Source organism: Empidonax traillii, unplaced genomic scaffold, assembly GCF_003031625.1.
Source record: "Empidonax traillii isolate 1590-97213 ecotype Southwest subspecies unplaced genomic scaffold, ASM303162v1 scaffold689:size842923, whole genome shotgun sequence".
NCBI lineage: Eukaryota > Metazoa > Chordata > Aves > Passeriformes > Tyrannidae > Empidonax > Empidonax traillii.
The window spans coordinates 197,430-213,680 of NW_020955882.1; the positions used below are offsets into that span (position 1 = coordinate 197,430).

The 16,251-nt window shown below is 46.0% G+C and overlaps 1 protein-coding gene across 5 annotated transcripts in view; it reads left to right on the forward strand.

Moving 5' to 3' along the window:
- Nucleotides 1-16,251, forward strand: part of LOC114065708 (follistatin-related protein 4-like) — a 169,594-nt gene that overhangs the window by 81,541 nt on the left and 71,802 nt on the right. For all 5 annotated transcript variants that reach the window (XM_027899820.1, XM_027899816.1, XM_027899818.1 and 2 more), the window contains 2 exons: nucleotides 1,962-2,152; nucleotides 5,516-5,636. In XM_027899820.1, the coding sequence (XP_027755621.1) occupies nucleotides 1,962-2,152; nucleotides 5,516-5,636 (312 nt within the window). The remainder of the gene's footprint in view (nucleotides 1-1,961; nucleotides 2,153-5,515; nucleotides 5,637-16,251) is intronic.

Below are 16,251 nucleotides of genomic sequence, written 5' to 3' on the forward strand. Positions count from 1 at the left end.
TAAAATTTAAGTAAAAATTGCCAGAAATCCCTGCCCGAAACCACAAAGCAGAGACAGAGGTGGAAGCAAGCTAAATAGATTTCCTTATCTCCATTAGCCTTAGATACATCTCTGGGTTTAAGATTTGACTGAAAATAAAACTCCAGCTCAGCGAAAAATATTATTGCAGTAGCTAAAACAGTATTTACAAGAGAATTGCAGGATTGTTTGATCACACTGGATACAGCAATCAGTTTGTCTCTTAAATAAGCTGCTGATTGAATGAGAGAGATTTTCTCATGCTGCCTTCACAAACCATCAAATGACATGATTGGGGGGAAAAGAAGGCAAGAATAATAAACACACCTAATAGCAGCTGAATAGCTTTATTTTTCCTGTAAAATGAGACTGATCCCATGTGGGACCAAGTGCTCTATGGAGGTTGTTTAGAGGGAGGGAATAATTTATCTGCTGCTAAATATCCCTGAGCAGTGAGAAACTCAGAACTAGAAGGGTCTGAGTTCAGGGTGGGAAATAAGCCTTGTCTTGCAGCTCTTGCTCAGGTGGCAGGAGGGCACTGACCTGAGGGGTGAGCACATGCCCAGCCTCTGTGTCCCCTCTCACCTTCTCAAGTCAGGGTGCTTGGGAAGTTGTGAGCACAAACTATGAAGGGTGAAAAAAAAAAAACCCTGACAGGAGATGGGTTTGCTATCAGAGAAATGCCTCCCACCTGGAATTTTAATTGGGTTTTGGTTGGAGTGGGACCAAGAGGTCCAAAATGTTGCAGCTCAGCAAGAATAGGACAGGATCATTAGTTGTCAGTGTGCCAGAGTCTTCTGTTATTTTTCAGAGGAATAATGTTTGGAAGTCTTTGGGGAGCTGATCTACAAGGGTATTGTCCCTGAGGTGAGACCAGGTTCTCTTAGATTTAATGCAACGGGATCGGTGATTGGATTTAAAATAAAAGTTTGTTTTAAAACTGACATTACACAGAATAAGGCTATTTACATTACAGAGAAATTACATGATGGAGGTAAGGGCATCTGTGGGGAAAGGCTGGATGTGTCGATGCTGTTGGTGGGAGATGGTTGATGCCCACAGAGTGGCTGGAGCCTGAGTGTGCTCCAGGGTCTGCTCCGAGGCACCAGCCCCCGTGGTCTGCACTAAAGCAAACATTTGCACAGAGAGACAGCTGCCATTCCTCATCCTGCCATGCTCTGGCACACAGCAGATGAGCAGAAAGGAACCCTTGCACCACTTTGGGCAGGTGGATGTGTTTCCTCGAGGAGGGTGTGGTAAATCAGAGCACGGCATTCCCTGGATGCTGCAGGCACAGGGAGGGCTCTCAGGGTGAGCAGGGCTCAGGCTGATTGTTCCAGCCAAGCCGGTGTCACTTCAGGGAGAGTGGCTTGGGGGCTTTTCCCTGATAATAACCTTTTTCCCTGCTCAGGGGCTGAGGAAAGCATTTATACCATGCTGCAGCAGGGTGATGAGCACACCCAGCCACAGCCCTGCACTGCTCACTGCCCTTCCTTGGGCTGCCTGGAAGGATTCCTGAAGGTCAGCCCCACGTTTGGCACGGGGTGACACTCAGAATTACCGTTTATGTTTGTGGAGCTTTCTAAACATCAGCTTCCCCACGTTCATTTTTTGCCTTACAGCCACAGGACAGATGAATTTATCCGTTCAGGAAAACGTGGAGCCAATTTAATATGTGTGGGGATTACAAAGCTGAGCGTGGAAGTCTGTAACTGAAGCCCTGTAATCTGGAAGGTAACATGCTGGAGAGCAACCCTGACAGCAGGATTTAGAAAAACTGCCAGTTATTAGTCGGTGTTAACGAGTCCAGGAGCTGCTCGAGCGCAGAGCTGGGTGGGGCTGTGTGTGCAGATAAACGTGCCTCGTTTTGCCCCTCAGGAGCTCGGTCCTGTGAGGAGATCCAGGTCAGTGCAGGTGGTCAGTGATGCTGTGCTGTGTTGCAGGTGACCCCTGTACCATGGCAGATTACAGCAGGCTCAAGAGCATCCTGCTGGACCTGCAGGCCCGTCGGCAGAGCCCCCCCAGCAGCCTGGCCAAGGACAGAGCGGCCCAGAAGCGCTTCCTCATCGAGGACCTGTTCAAGCACTTGGACCTAAACAGCGACGGGCATCTCAGCAGCTCTGAGCTGGCTCAGGTGGGTTTGCTGTTCGGTGGAAATGGAGCTGTGGAGTCATTTCCATTCGGAGTGTGAATGGGAAGCAGCAGCACTCAGCCATTTGTCCCTGCCCAGCAGGAAAATCCAACCCATCTGCATCTCCTGGGAGTCAGTGTTGTCTCCAACATTTGAAGCTCCTCTTCAAACACAAAACACGGCAGTCTTCCAGCCCCATCCATTGCTCCTGAAAATAGATACTAATCCTCGCTGCTACCTGTCATCTTCTGAAGTATTTCCAGTAGCCGGCTGGGGGAGAATTAATTTGGATTTTTTAGGTGCGTGTAAGTTAAGCAGAAGTCTCTTAATTCTTCCTCCCTGCCTTCTGGACTGTGCATTAGCATGTAGTAATGTGACAGCAAAGCTGGAATGATTTTCAACATGGTTATTGTCCCAGAATCCCTGGGCAGATGCTGAAATGTTGATTAGCAGAACTTGATAGAAAAGGTGAGAGCTTGAAAAAACTGTTATTTCTAATTATGGGCAAGCTGTGCTGCTGGAATTCATCTCACTGGTCAAGTGATCCAAACAGGCAGCCCAGGCACTCCATGCAGGTACTCTGTGTCCTCAACTTGCTCTTTGCACGTGCAGACCTGGGAAAACAGGCCTGTAAAATGTCTTTTCCATTTATTATGCCATCCATTAGAAGAATTAGAAGCCAATGCCTTTTAAGAGCCTTTTGGAAGCCAGTCCCTGCCTGGGACCTGTTCCAGTTTCCAGAGCTGGCCCATCATAGAATGGTTTGGGTTGGAAGGGACCTCAAAGCCCACGTTGTTCCAACCCCCTGCCCTGGGCAGGGACACCTTGCACTGAGCAGGTTGCTCAGAGAGAGTTCACCCCTTGCTCTTCAGGAGTGTCTCATCCGTGCTCTCATCTCCCAGGACACACAGGGCATGAGCTCACTCATCTCTGGGACAGTTCACATTTTAATTCTCAGGCTGCTGACACGATGCTCAATCCCTTGCACGCTGTGTCACTGTAAATTCCCTTAGAACTCAGGGCTGGGAATATGTACAATGCTTCATCTGAAGGCCATGATGTTTTCATAAGGACATGGTAGGTATAGTAAAACACTTTTATCTGAATTCAAAGCCAGCTTTTGAATAGTGGCCTCTGAATGTCTGTTCTACTCTCCAATTCTTTTGCCCTTTTTTACACAAAACTTATTTTGTCAGGGTATTAAAACTCAGCTTGCATGGAAACAAAGGTTTGGAGCCTGCAAGGCATTGCATCAGGAAGAATCAATGCCCTGCACTGCAAAGGATTCCGTGGTGGAAGGTCTGCCTCAAAGTGCTTTGTTTGCAGATGTGCTTGGAGCCCTTGGCTCTCTCTCAAGAGCAAGCACAGACCTTGGCTGCTGTGATTTCAGTCCTTTTCTCACTGTTACCAAAATCCATAAATGTGCTGAACATCTGGAGCCCCCCCCAGTTTGGTGGAGCAGAGTTAAGTTCATCCTCAGCCAGGAGCCCCCTCACCCCACGTCCTCCCCACAGGCACAGCTGACAGAGGGATCTCCCCTCCGAGGTGCAATAATGCCTATTAATGCAGAATTCAGATAAGCCAAGAATGCTTTTAATCCTGAGCTGAGGGGCACTGGCCTTGGGCTCCGTGGTGGGAGCGTGGCCGAGTCCTGGCCGGGCTGGGGACAGGCTGAGGGGCAGCTCTGGGCTCTCCCCACAGTTCACAGTCACTGTGCACCATGTCAGTCCTTGGTTTTTCCCTTTAACAAGGTGATTTTCATGTGTTCTTCCAAGATCAGTTTATCCACCCAGGTTTCAAGGGACTTTTTTTTTTTAGGTAATGAGCAATTTTCGGTTATAGTCTAAGCAGGGCTTTTCTTGCCTCGTTAGGTAGATTTGTGATTGATTTGCATTAGCTCCTTAATTTGAAGCTCTCTGCAACTTTACAGTTCCCCCAAAGATGGGAATTTCGTTGCCCATGGGCAGAGCCAGCTGAGCTGAGCGTGGTGCAGTGGGATCTGGTTCTCTCTGGCTGCTGGATGAGCTGGTGCTGCGCTTTTGTTGTGTTTTATTTAAAAGAAAAAATAGTCTCTTGAGCACTATAACCTTGTCTGCAAGGAAAAAAAAAAAATGAGGCAGGTAATGTGCACTGCTGCAGAAAAAAAGGGAATTTTTAAGACCTGAAGGTGGATCTTTAGGAGGCTCTCACTGCAGGGGGATTCACCCCAGAGGAGGAACTGGAGGCAGAGTCTCTCCAGGGTTGATGGTCCTGCAGCACCCACTTGTTTGTTCTCCACAACAGAACTGCTTTGAGCAAAAAAAAGTGGCAGCAGATGGTCCACCCCCCTCTGTTTCGAGCTGTTTTGCCTGACTGCTGGCAGACCCTATCCAATATTATCCCTCTGGACCTAGCAGTGAAATTCCTGTGTAGTTTTGCAACCGTGGATATACAGGGCTATTAACAATGGTGGTAACTGGGTTGTTATTTTTATTTAAATCTTTAATGTATTTTAAAGTTAGATTTGTAAATCTGCTAAGTGTGTTGCAGCTGAAGTGGTTTGCACTTGTTTGTTTTTTTTTTTTCTTTCCTGATGTTAAATCAAAGGGACTAGTAAAAACTTGTCAATCTTATGAAAAGTTAATCAATTTTCTATACAAACACAGACAAAGGGAAATTTCCATCTTTAGAAGATTGATCATGGAAGTTATGGTTGATCTCACATGTATTGAATATTTTTACTTGCTAGGTGAAGGGTCATTTTTTTAGCATTATTACTTTAAATTGCTTCAATACAATGGGCCAAGACTAGAATAGTAAATAAAAGAGTCCCTGGGCTACAGCAAAAAGCCTTCCTGGCTGGAAGACGCAACATTTCAGCAGTTTCCTTCATGTTCTACAATAAATTCAAGAGGACCCAAATGAAGTGCTGAGAATACAAAAGAAACAAACTGTGAGGGGCTGGAAAAGCACATTAATGTTGAGCACACCATCCACTCTTCCCCATCCTAGTCCCAAAAGCAGGGAACACAATTTTTTCCTTACTCACAGAGGAGAAAGGAAAGGCAGACCTTCCCTTTTCCCTGTTGAATGCTTATTTTTCCATACATTTGCAAAGTGAAAATGCATTTCTGTGCTGCTGCTAAAGGAAGAGTCTCACCCTCACCAGTCCACGGTCCATGAAGTGCTGCAGGAATATGAACATCAGTTGTATCTTGGTACAAAGCAAGTATGGAATGATAGATATGCTATATCTGTAGATAGAGAGCTATAGATAGATGCAGATATATTTCCCCAGGGGTTATTTCAAGGAAAATCCACTGGGTGAGCCAGGCCAGCAGCCTGCAGCTTGCCATGTAAAGATGCCTTGTTGTCCTTTTGCCACAGCTGATGAAGAAGGAGGCCCTGGCAGACGATTTGTTGGGCTGCACCCTGGAGGACCTTCTGCGCTTCGACGACTACAACAGCGACGGCCGCCTGACCCTGCAGGAGCTCTACACGGCCTTCCGTGAGTGCCTCGCCTCCCTGGGGGTGGGAACATCCCTGAGGGCACTGCTGCCTGGGGGCTGTGAGTCCTGGATGCCAGGAAAATCCCTTGGCTGCGCTCCAGAGGAGGAGCGCGAGGCGCGTTGGGTTTGTCGTTTCGTTGCGGTTCTCGTTGAAGGTGGTGGAGAGATGGTGGGTGGTGGAGCGGTCAGGTCTGTGGAGCTGGGAGCGTGGTTTGAGTAACCCTGAGGACGCAAGGTTGAGACCTGGCCAAAGGTCCTGTGGTGGTGTGAGTGAGTTTGCTGTGGGGAAGGTGTTTTAGGGAATATTCTGCCTGGGAATGATGTTTTTTTTCTGCATTTGGGTTCTGGGTTAGTAAGTGCATCACACTGGGCAATCTTGATACAAAGCACTGTTGGCAAGGATCTGTGGATCACAGAGTGACTTAAACACTGTCATAAAACAAGTACTTGTGTTAGCCCTTTTCTCTTCATGACTTTATGCTCGTGCTTTAAGTTCAGCATTTGTTGAAGTCCTTCCCTGGAAAAGACCCCACATTGTCTCCTTCACCTGGGTGATAGAAAGTTTTATTGATGCCAGTTCCTTTGGGATACTAAGAAAGAAAGGCAGAAAATGTGCAGTTATTTAATAATCAGGATGGGGAGCTACAGTGGTTAACACATTGTGGCTAAAATGAAAGCAGGATTCAAGCTTTGAACCTGTTGAGTGCAGGGAAAGGGCCAATAACAAGCTGGTTGTGTCTTAATCTGGATTCCTTTCTAAGGAGAGTAATGTCACCTTGGATCTGTTTGAATCACATATGCTTTTAGTTCCACCCAGCACACTCAAACCAGCAGGCATACAGTAAACATAAAATCTCATATATTAAGAAGGCCATAAAGTGAATTAACCCAGCTATAAAGGCTTGACATGCAGTTATTTGGGAGCATATTTGGATCAATGGGTTCTCAAAGTCACAGAGTCAAACCTAAATTCCAGGAGTTATTTCTATGAGGTTTTTGGTTCAGTGAATTTTAAGTAGGCAGTGAAAATAAGACAAGTACAAAATATGAGCCAGTGAATAGAGATAGTATTGATAAACTACAAAACTACTGGAACAAAACCCAAGGTGTAACAATGAGTGTCTGTCAAAGGGATTTTGTATCTGAAGAGAATTGTTCACCATCTGAAGCTGAAAAGCAGACTGACTTCTCCATTTTCAGTTTTCCCCAGAATCTCCTCTTTTATCAAGAGCAGATAATGCCTCATCAGCTTTTAATTTAAACCCAAACTTCATTGCTTGCAGCTCTCCAAACTGTGGGGACTCTGGAAACAAACTTAGTCCCTGGTCAAAGCATATTTTTTCCATTTATGTTATTAAACAGTGTAGGGAAAAAAAAAAAATCTGAAAAGTACTCCAAGGACTTTGATTTATGAAAATTTTGTTTATTAAACTCCTGCTTTGTTCTGAGCCAGGATCTGGCTTGCAGGGGTTTGAAGGTGCAGCAGAGTGCACGTTTCTCCTGGCTTTTGCCCTTTAGAGTGATCCTTTTGTTCCTTGAAGTCCACCCAAGCCTCTCACCGTGGCAGGCTGGCAGCAGGCTGTGGGGATGGCTGCTCAGCAAGCTGAGTAACATAATTACCAGGATTCAGTGGCTTCAGGAAGTCTCAATCTAATTTATCGTCTCGAAATCTCTGTCCCATCTGTTTGGGTGCCCCGTGCTCGGGTGGAGTGGCGCGGTGTCGGGCGGGTTTGAAGATGACCTTGGTAACGTGAAGAGCTGCCCAATTTGTCATTCCTGTGCTGCTTCAGAAGCTGCTTTTCAGTTCAGAGAGCCTCGTGGCCTTGCTGTACCTCACAGAGCCACAAAGCCCCCTCTTCCTCTCACTCCATGTGTGTCCCTGACCCATTCTCTCTCTCCAAGAGACCCCAAGGGCATTTTTCATCCCCGTCGCGTCGATTGCCTGTAAATGAATGAAAAAGTGCGTGATGAGAGAAAAATCCAGTGTTTTACCTCTTCTGAAATGTGGTGTCACCCTTGCAAGCACTACATCGAACAGGTGCTATTTTAATCACCATTTCCAATCGTGCTAATCGTTTTCACACACGTTGTAATGCACGGTTTTGGATTATGGACAGAAATAATGGCCTTCCTACTAAAGCTGTCATCTCTCTTCTGGTTTTCTGAGAGTTCTTTTGTTCCTTAATCCTCAGAATAGAACTGTTAGGAGTTTTCTTGCGTCTATGAGGGTGACTAGAAATATCTATTGACACAGGATTGAAGTGTCACTCTTCAAATTGCCTTAATCATACGTGAGCAATGTATGAGACACATGAAACACCCTCCTGGCAGCTCTGCTGAGAACTGCTTGTAGGTGACTTCTCATGTCACCTATTTCTCATGAATACATTTTTATTAGCTAAGGACTCTCAGGACCATAATTAAAAAGACAATTTTGACTATGATGATCTGGAGATTTCCACGTGCCAGTAGCAAACGTGTTTGTCTGCTGTCTTTGTCACAAGGATTCAGTGAAGGAGTTGGTTGTCACAAGAGCTAAAGCAGAGCATGCCTCTAATTAATCAGCACAGAGATTAGTCTGGCGAGTTGGCAGGCACATCAGCCAGCTGAGTCATGCTTTAGGAGTGCTCAGATGAGTGGTTTTTGGATAGAACTTCTGGATCTGTGTCTGGCTGGAGGTCATTAGAATTAGCCACGTCACTGCTGGCATTCCTGTTGTCTTCCCTAATGGGCAAGTGGCAGGTTGGCAGATGTCAAAGCCCAGCTGAAGGGAGAAAAATCAGTGTAATCTTCTGGATCTGTGTCATCCTCAGTGTGGGCAGGTTGATTTGTAAGACAGATATGTCAGAGAGAGGGGAAACATTCCATCAATGTGCCTTTATCTTGTCCACATTGTTTAGCTAATAAGGAGTTATTAAACCAACAATAAAATCCCCTTAAATTCTAGCTCAGGGCCCGTTGGAGTGCTCTCCTGATTCATGTCTGGACCAAAACAACCCACAAAGGAAGTTTGAAAGAAAAATACTGAATTGTCATTTTTTAGTCCAGACATTATTTGCCATGGTCTTATGCATAAAAGTTACAGGCAGACAGAAAATTTCTGTTTCTCTCGGATGAGAGTCGTGTCATATGGATATATTGTTATCTAAAGAACACAAATATTGTTTAGCTGGGGCATATTTCTTGCAGGAATGAATGCAGAAGAGGCTGCAGGATCAATGTGCTCTTCTCTTGAATTCCCTCCTCACACTTCAAAATGAGTTTTCTTTCCCCCCGATTTTGTTTTAGGACAGAACTTCCTTTTTTTTTTTTTTTTTTTTTTTTTTTTTTTTTTTTTTTTTTTTTTTTTTTTAACTTGTCCTTCCTAGCAAAGCACAAGGAGGACATGTGAAAATGAGACATAGGTGCTTGCAGCAAGAGGTCAGGGGATGCTGGTCAGGGGAGGGCAGATGGTGCCAGCCCAGTGCCCTGGGGCTTTCCCAGCATGGCCACTGGGGAGACCAGAGAGAAGAATTTGAATGAACTGGGTGGAAAAAGGAATTGGGAGCCTGGGCTGGGCATGGGTGTCAGATTAATCACTGCCAGTGCAGAGAAGCAGCACTGGACTGGCTCCAGATTTCCTGCAGTGACCCTAAAATCTCTGGTAGCTGTATTCCCCACAGCCACAGGGTGTGCAGGAGGGAGCCAATCCATCCCCACCCCTCCAGCCATCCTCCAGAGGCTCTTGAGAAGTGTGGAAGACAAAAACAGATCTGTTTTTGAGTTGTGCATATTTCTGAATCACTGGACACTCCTGGAGGGCAGAGCTTTGTCATCGTCCCAGGGTGGTGGGGATCGGTGCTGGCTGGGGAAAAGCAAAGCTCTACAGTGGGAAAGAGGGAATGAAACCCAAAAAGGGACTTGTTGGGTCCAGGGGGAGAGGGAGATGTTGTGTGGGGAAGCTTTCAGCAGTGCATCTGTTCCTGACAGACACTTCAGGATATCCAACTCACGATACTGTACATATCTCATCCTAAACGAGGTGGTAATGATAAAAAAGTGCTCTTTGAGGAAAATGAATACCCATATTTGCTATCTGTGCGTGTATATTTGCTCTCCATGTCCATGCTGTGAGCCAAATCCACGCTCAGGGCAAGTATTAATTCACCTTCACGAAGCCACCCCCGATGGCACAGCACGTGGGGTCGGCTGTTTGTTGCTGTTCTCTCCCAGCTGGATTGGCCAAGCCCAGATAATTACACTGGACAAGTATATCGTGAGATGAAATGTTTTGCTGGCGGTGTTTTCCTGAGCAGTGTTGTAGCAGCAGTTTTATCTGCAGGATCAGATCCCAGCCCTGAAATATCGACAGCTCGTGCCCCCACGCTCTGCCTCTCCCGCTGTAATCTCCCCACCCTGCGAGTTTTCTTTCATGTTGCTGCAGGTATTGGTACGAACTTGGAAATAATTCATTAGCTCCCCAGCATTGATTGCTGCTCCTGTGAGCGAGGAGAGAGCCCAACTTCAAACACGGCTGAGCGAGCAGGGGAGCACCAGCCCCTGCTCTGGGTTCGGGGCAGGGAGAGAGGAGAGCTGAGCTGCTGGGCAAGAAACGAGGCTCCCTCCCTTCCTTCCTTCCTTCCTTCCAGCCCTGATTGCCTTCAGGAATGCTGTGCAGCCAGGTTGCTGAGGATGAGGCAATTTATTCGGCATTTTTAATTTATTTGTTGTTATTTTTATTACCGTCATCGCCATTATTAGTATATTTATTAATGTTAATTTAACGGTGCAGTCCTACAGCAGACACAAAACTAAAAGATTAAAAAAAAAAAAAATCAGGTGAAAAAGCAGAAATTGAAAGCTGTTCAGCTTGATTTCTGCAGCAAGAGCCAACTGAGCGGGGATGACGGGAAATCCCAGCCAGATCCGTGTTACTCCAGCAGCATTTTGTTCCCAGGATGCCTCAGCTGGGGGTATCTCTGTGAGTTCATCCTTACTGCATCTTACTGGGCAGGTATTTCTTGAACGTGGAAAATTTTCTTGCTCAGATTTTCCTTTTTTTGGTCTTTTTTTTTTTTTCTCTCCCTTGGTATCAAAGAAACACATTCTGCAGAGAAAGAAGATGATTTCTTTTTCTCTCTTTTTTTAAAGCTCTTCTCGTTGTGAAAAACTTCTGAGCTTTAAGTCTAAAATGTACCTCAGGGCCCCAGCAAAGTGCCCTGAATTGTTTGCAGTTCCACAAAACAGTGCCAGAGTCAGGTTTGTTGGGTGTTCTCAACTGCTTTGCTGCATTCTGAACAAAGTAAAAGGTATTTTCTCATGGAGGGGGGGAAGAAACAAAACCAGAAATAATTTGTAGCAAGAAAGACAAATTTAATGTGAGCAAAAAGGCTTCCAAAACTAAAATATGGGACACCTTCCACCAGCCCAGGTTTCTCCAAGCCCTTTCCAACCTGGCCTTGGACACTTCCAGGGATGGGGCAGCCACAGCTTCTCTGCCCAACCTGTGCCAGGGCCTGCCCACCCTCCCAGGGAAGAATTTCATCCTAATATATTATCTAAACCAAATATCTTTCAGTTCCTATCTCTCATTTCCAAAGACACCATCTGCAAAATGTCAACAGGCTTAATGTGTGAAGACTGAGTAAGAGAAAGTGATTTAATTACAAGTTGTTATTGGAAATCTATTGTCTACAAATTGCAAAGAAGACTCACTGGCAGACAATGTGCTGGTGATCTCAAACTGCTTTTCAGGGTGCATTGATTTGTTAATCTCGGTTTTAAATGCAAGACATTGCCATGTGGAGCAGTGGCTGTGTAGTACAAACCACATCGAATGTCTACACACAGTCTGGAGGAGCAGAGTATTTAAATATTTATAAGGACCTATGAGTGACTCACTGGGGCAGAACACCAGGCAAACAGCATTTCTTAAAAAGTTATTTGATCCGTACCGGCAGCGTTCACTGAGGCGATTTCAGAGCCCAGAGAAGGGTATTTTGGGTTGCTTGCAGGCACACAGTTATGTCAGTGAAGAGCAAATACAAATGTTGATGGAGTCACAGCGTGGCTGAAGGTCCATCCATCCCTGAGGGGGTTAACAGCCCTGTGGATGTGGCTCCTGGGGACGGGCTTCAGTGGTGGCCTTGGCAGTGCTGGGGGAATGGTTGGACTTGACTTCAGGGGGCGTTTACCCCCTGAGTGTCTGTTTGCACCTTCAGACCATGTAGTTAAGGGTCTAAAAAATGTCCATTTCCTGTGAACTGGCAATGAAGAATTGCAGGTGTTCCTGTGGCTTCCTTATGGTCTTGCAAAACCAGAGGCCGTTTCTGAAGGAAAATTGGACCTGGACCTTCTGTGTTGTATTTCTTTTTATTATTTTAGTCACTTCTGGTCTCTGAGGAATTTTTGAAGCAAATGCAGCATGGGCATGAAGCAGAAATGTCTTATCACTAAAAATGTGGAAAATCATAGTTAAAGTGCCCAAGACTTCCCATGAAGTCAAGGTGTGATATGGTCTCATCCTGGGCAAGCTTTCCTAGAGCTTGTTTTATTACATACAGCCCAGAACATTTTAGCTGCTGTTTTCCTCTTGTTTCTGGTTTCCTTTCCCTATTTTCCAAGTGTGGAATTTCCAGTGTGATAGAATTTACCTTTAGAATTTGCCTTCATCTGGGGAGAGCTGCTGTGGGGGGATCTCTGCCCTTTCAGGCATCTCATGGATGCTTTGAATTGCTTGTCCATTGACTTGTTCTTCATCTTTTCTTTACCTGGTTGGGCAGATTCATAGTCTTTAAGGCCAAAAGCATTCCTTAATATATTTAAAACCTGATTTTCTAATGCAGGCTCAGTCCCACCAGAGCTGGTGCAAGGGTTGAAACCTCCCATAGGTGAAACCTTCCCCTCTGACATTACCATTCCTCACCATCCAGGCAGGGCTCCTGCTGGTCCTTGGCTGCTGTCCTGTGTTTTGTCACCTTCCCCAGGATTAGGGACCTCATCTGGTTCTCATTTCATAGTTCTGCCCTGCATTCCTGGTTCCTGGCTGTGTGGTCACTGTTTTATATATAACTGTATCTGTGGTTATGTTAAAATAGTTTATTCTGCACAGATGGGCCAACCCCAAAAGCTCAGGGCATCAGTCCTGCCTTCCGTGGTGTTCCAAGTGTCAGCTGGGATTTCTGTGTTTATTCCAGCTCTTAGCAGAGATGTTGAACAGATTTGGGCTTTGGATGGCTCCAGAAACAGCCCCATTTGTGAGTGGATCAGCCAGCTCTTAGTTGATTTAGGATGTACTTTATTGACACTGCACAGCCCTACAGAGCTGCAGTGCTAATTTTGCAATCAAAATGCCAGAGCAGCCATCAGAAAATTACCAAGTACAGCACATATCCCCAGTGCAGTGATACAATTTATGGAGAGCCACAGCTGAGATGTTTTTATTTCATGTTCTTCACAGGAGAAAATCTCCTTGACAAATCTGGGATGCCCAGATAGAAACTTGAAAAAAAAAAATAGCAGTAGGAAGTTGAATAAGCTGAACTCAAAGGTTGGTTCTGCTTTAATACTTCCAAAAAAGAATAAAAAAAAAAGGTGCCAGCCTATAGAGAAAAGTAAAAAGCTTTGGAGATGCTTCAGTGGCATCAGGATATAAGATGAATTTCTGCTGTTGCCAATGTCTGTCTTTAGCACCGCCATAAAAAGCTCGTTCTCGAGTTCCTTGATGATCAAAAACTTCAGAAGGAATATCAAGAGCCTTCGAGGGACATAAATAACGGGGAGCTCAGCCCTGCTGTGCCTCCCAAGCTCTGGGAGCTTCTCCAGCTGCACTGGATAAAATGCAGTGCAGAATTTGGGGTTCTCTCTCTGCAAACCAGGAGGTTCAGGCACCACTGAGCTCGTGCTTTAGGCCACCCTTTGGTCCTGCAGTTTTCCCCACAGTGATATTCCAGCACGTTACTAGAAACTTGCTGTTTAGGGAAGTAACTTGTGACGAGGATATAACACAAAAAGAAGCGTGAGAAGTGCATGTGCCTTCCTAATTTGTCCTTCTGTTCATGGCAATGTGTTAGTGAAGACAGTGGGTGCTCCTGGGCACTGGGAGCAGTGTCCTGCTGAAACCCAGCACAGCCCCAAAAACTGCTGGGGTGGGATGGGGCGCAGAGGGGGTGGAACAGGGAGTGGGAATGTCTGAGATTTCACGCCAGAAAATGAGCAGAGTGAAAAGAGAAAATGAAAATGTGCTCACCCTGGGATTTCATAGCGTCTATATACGCCTTTTAAATATGGAATTAAGTGAGAGAATTGAGAGCCTGGAGGACCTGGGTAACATTTCAAATCCCCTTTCAGACTCTATTTTGACCTGGACTGTGTGTTTCACAGGGTTTCCCCACATCCTGATTTCTTGTAGTGTCAGGGCAGGGCTCTGGTCCGATGGAGTGGCTGCTGGAATTGCTTTCAGGAACAGACTGACTCTGAAGTTTCTTCTGAAAGATGCTGCCCAGACAGACTCTTCCTGTGGTTTTGTTCTCCTGTCTGGCTCTGTGACCTGGTTTTCCATGCCATTTGAGCTTCATTTTAATCGTGGAGAAAATTCAGTTTTCCCCAGTGTTTGGAGCTCCCACAAGTGGGGTCATCCATCCCACCCCCTTTGCTGAAGCTGCACGTGCAGCCTGGGTTGCTGTCCTGCTGTCCACACCTAGGAGCAAAAAAAAACCGCCAAATTAGCTTGACCCAGGGCCTGGTTGGCAGGATGGGAATCTCATTCCTTTATTGTTCTTACAGTGCTGATGTGCTTATCTTTAACCTGCTGGTTCTGCAGGGAGAAGTTTGGTTGCCTGTTGAGGACACCTTGGCTGGGGTGGGAGACACGAGCCTCCCATCCTGTACATCTTCCTGCTGCAGGGCAACCCAGATTCATCAACAGACTAAACCAGCTGGAACCAAAACTCCCTTTTTCTGCCCTGAAAACCCAAACACGAGCTTGTCAGTAGCTGGCATCTGTAGCTGATATGCAAGCATCACTAGATGGGGTTTATGTTCCTGTAGGACCTGCAGGCAAAGTTCTTTCAGAAGGAGTGATAGCATCTGGTTGCATTTGGTCATTACTGATAGCAGAGGCTGCTGCCTTCAATCTCTTCTCTTCAGGGGACTGCTGTTTATTGTAGCTACAAAAAGAGCTCTGTGCCAGATCCCCCTGCAGTAAACAGCATAAAAGTCTGCCCTGCCCATCCTTCATTCCTGCAGCACTCTGGTAGCCACCAAACTCATCTCCAGCCTTTGGACCAGCCCATATGGTAATTTCCAGGCTTAGGAAGGTATGAAATGCTCGTGTGTTCTGGCTGTTTTAGCACATCTCCTTTTATTTTCATACTAATTGTTGGATTTTTTCACCATTGGTAGATATTCAGCGCACATGTGTCCCGAGGTAGACTGGCTTGGAGTCTGCTCAGAGCTGTAATGCATCTTCTGGCAGGTCTAATAGAGTTGTGTGGCTTTTAATGCAATTTGCTAACCAATCATCTGCTAAAATATGAGATGTATATGAGGCTAAATTTGTTACAGAACCGCTATTATCCTCCTTATTTTGTTTTAAGATGTATTTTTATGAACCCATTCACTCCAAGATGCATTCGTGGATAGGCTCCAATATGTTAATGGGTATTTATTGAATACCTCAGTGTAATGGGATGAACTGTGGATTGTAATTAATGCATTGACATCCTGTGGCTGAATGGGAGATGAAAGCAGGTTCTAATGGGCAGAGCGTGCGTTCCCCTTGCAGAGCTCGGTGCACACCCGCCGAGCCAGAGAGCTCTCAGAAAGAATGGAAATGCGTTTTCTTTGCCAGGCAGGAGTGTTTTGGCAACAGCAAAAACATCCTGACGTGGCAGAAACACGGAGTGTGGGCACTGGAGGGGCTGCTGATGCTCGAACTCCTCCAGAGAGCGGCACATCCCTCCGGCATCGTCCGTGGAGGAGAGGGATGCTCAGGAGGTGAGCACAGCTGGGGTCTCCTCCCTGTCTCCCCTTCCACCTTCCCCATATCCTGCACCCTCACTGACTTGAACTCAGCCAAAGCAACTGCACTGGCAGGGGGATTTGGCTCAGAAAAGAGGGTTTTTAACTTTCTCAGCCCGCTGACTGCTGCGATGCATTAGCACAGGTGGCCTCTGAACAGGATGCACGAAACAAATAATGTGAGCTGCAAATGATGTGCTTTGTATTCCAGCCTGTAAACAGGGCTTCAGCAAACATGTAAACCGACAGCAAAGAGCTGCTTTTCAGCTTTCACTTTTCAAGCCCTGCAGTGAGGCACTAATACAATCATGTCAAAAGTCTGTTGAGCAGATAGAAGTAATGAACTGCTGGATTCCTGCTCTATGAGAGCTCTTTAACAGCAGACATTGGGGAATAGAAGATTTCCCCTGCACCAGGCATCATGTGTCCAAGAGCTTTGCAAGTGGGGAAAAAAAAAAAAAAAGAGTGGCAGGTTACTTCGTTCCTCTGGCTCCTGGGAGTGGCTCAGCAGCTTCAAGTCATCATCAATCAGCCCTCTTTTTGTTAAACATTAGGCAAGGGAAGACCTGGCAGGTGTTAATTTCCTTTAAGGAGCAAGCAAGAGGGGAGGGAAAA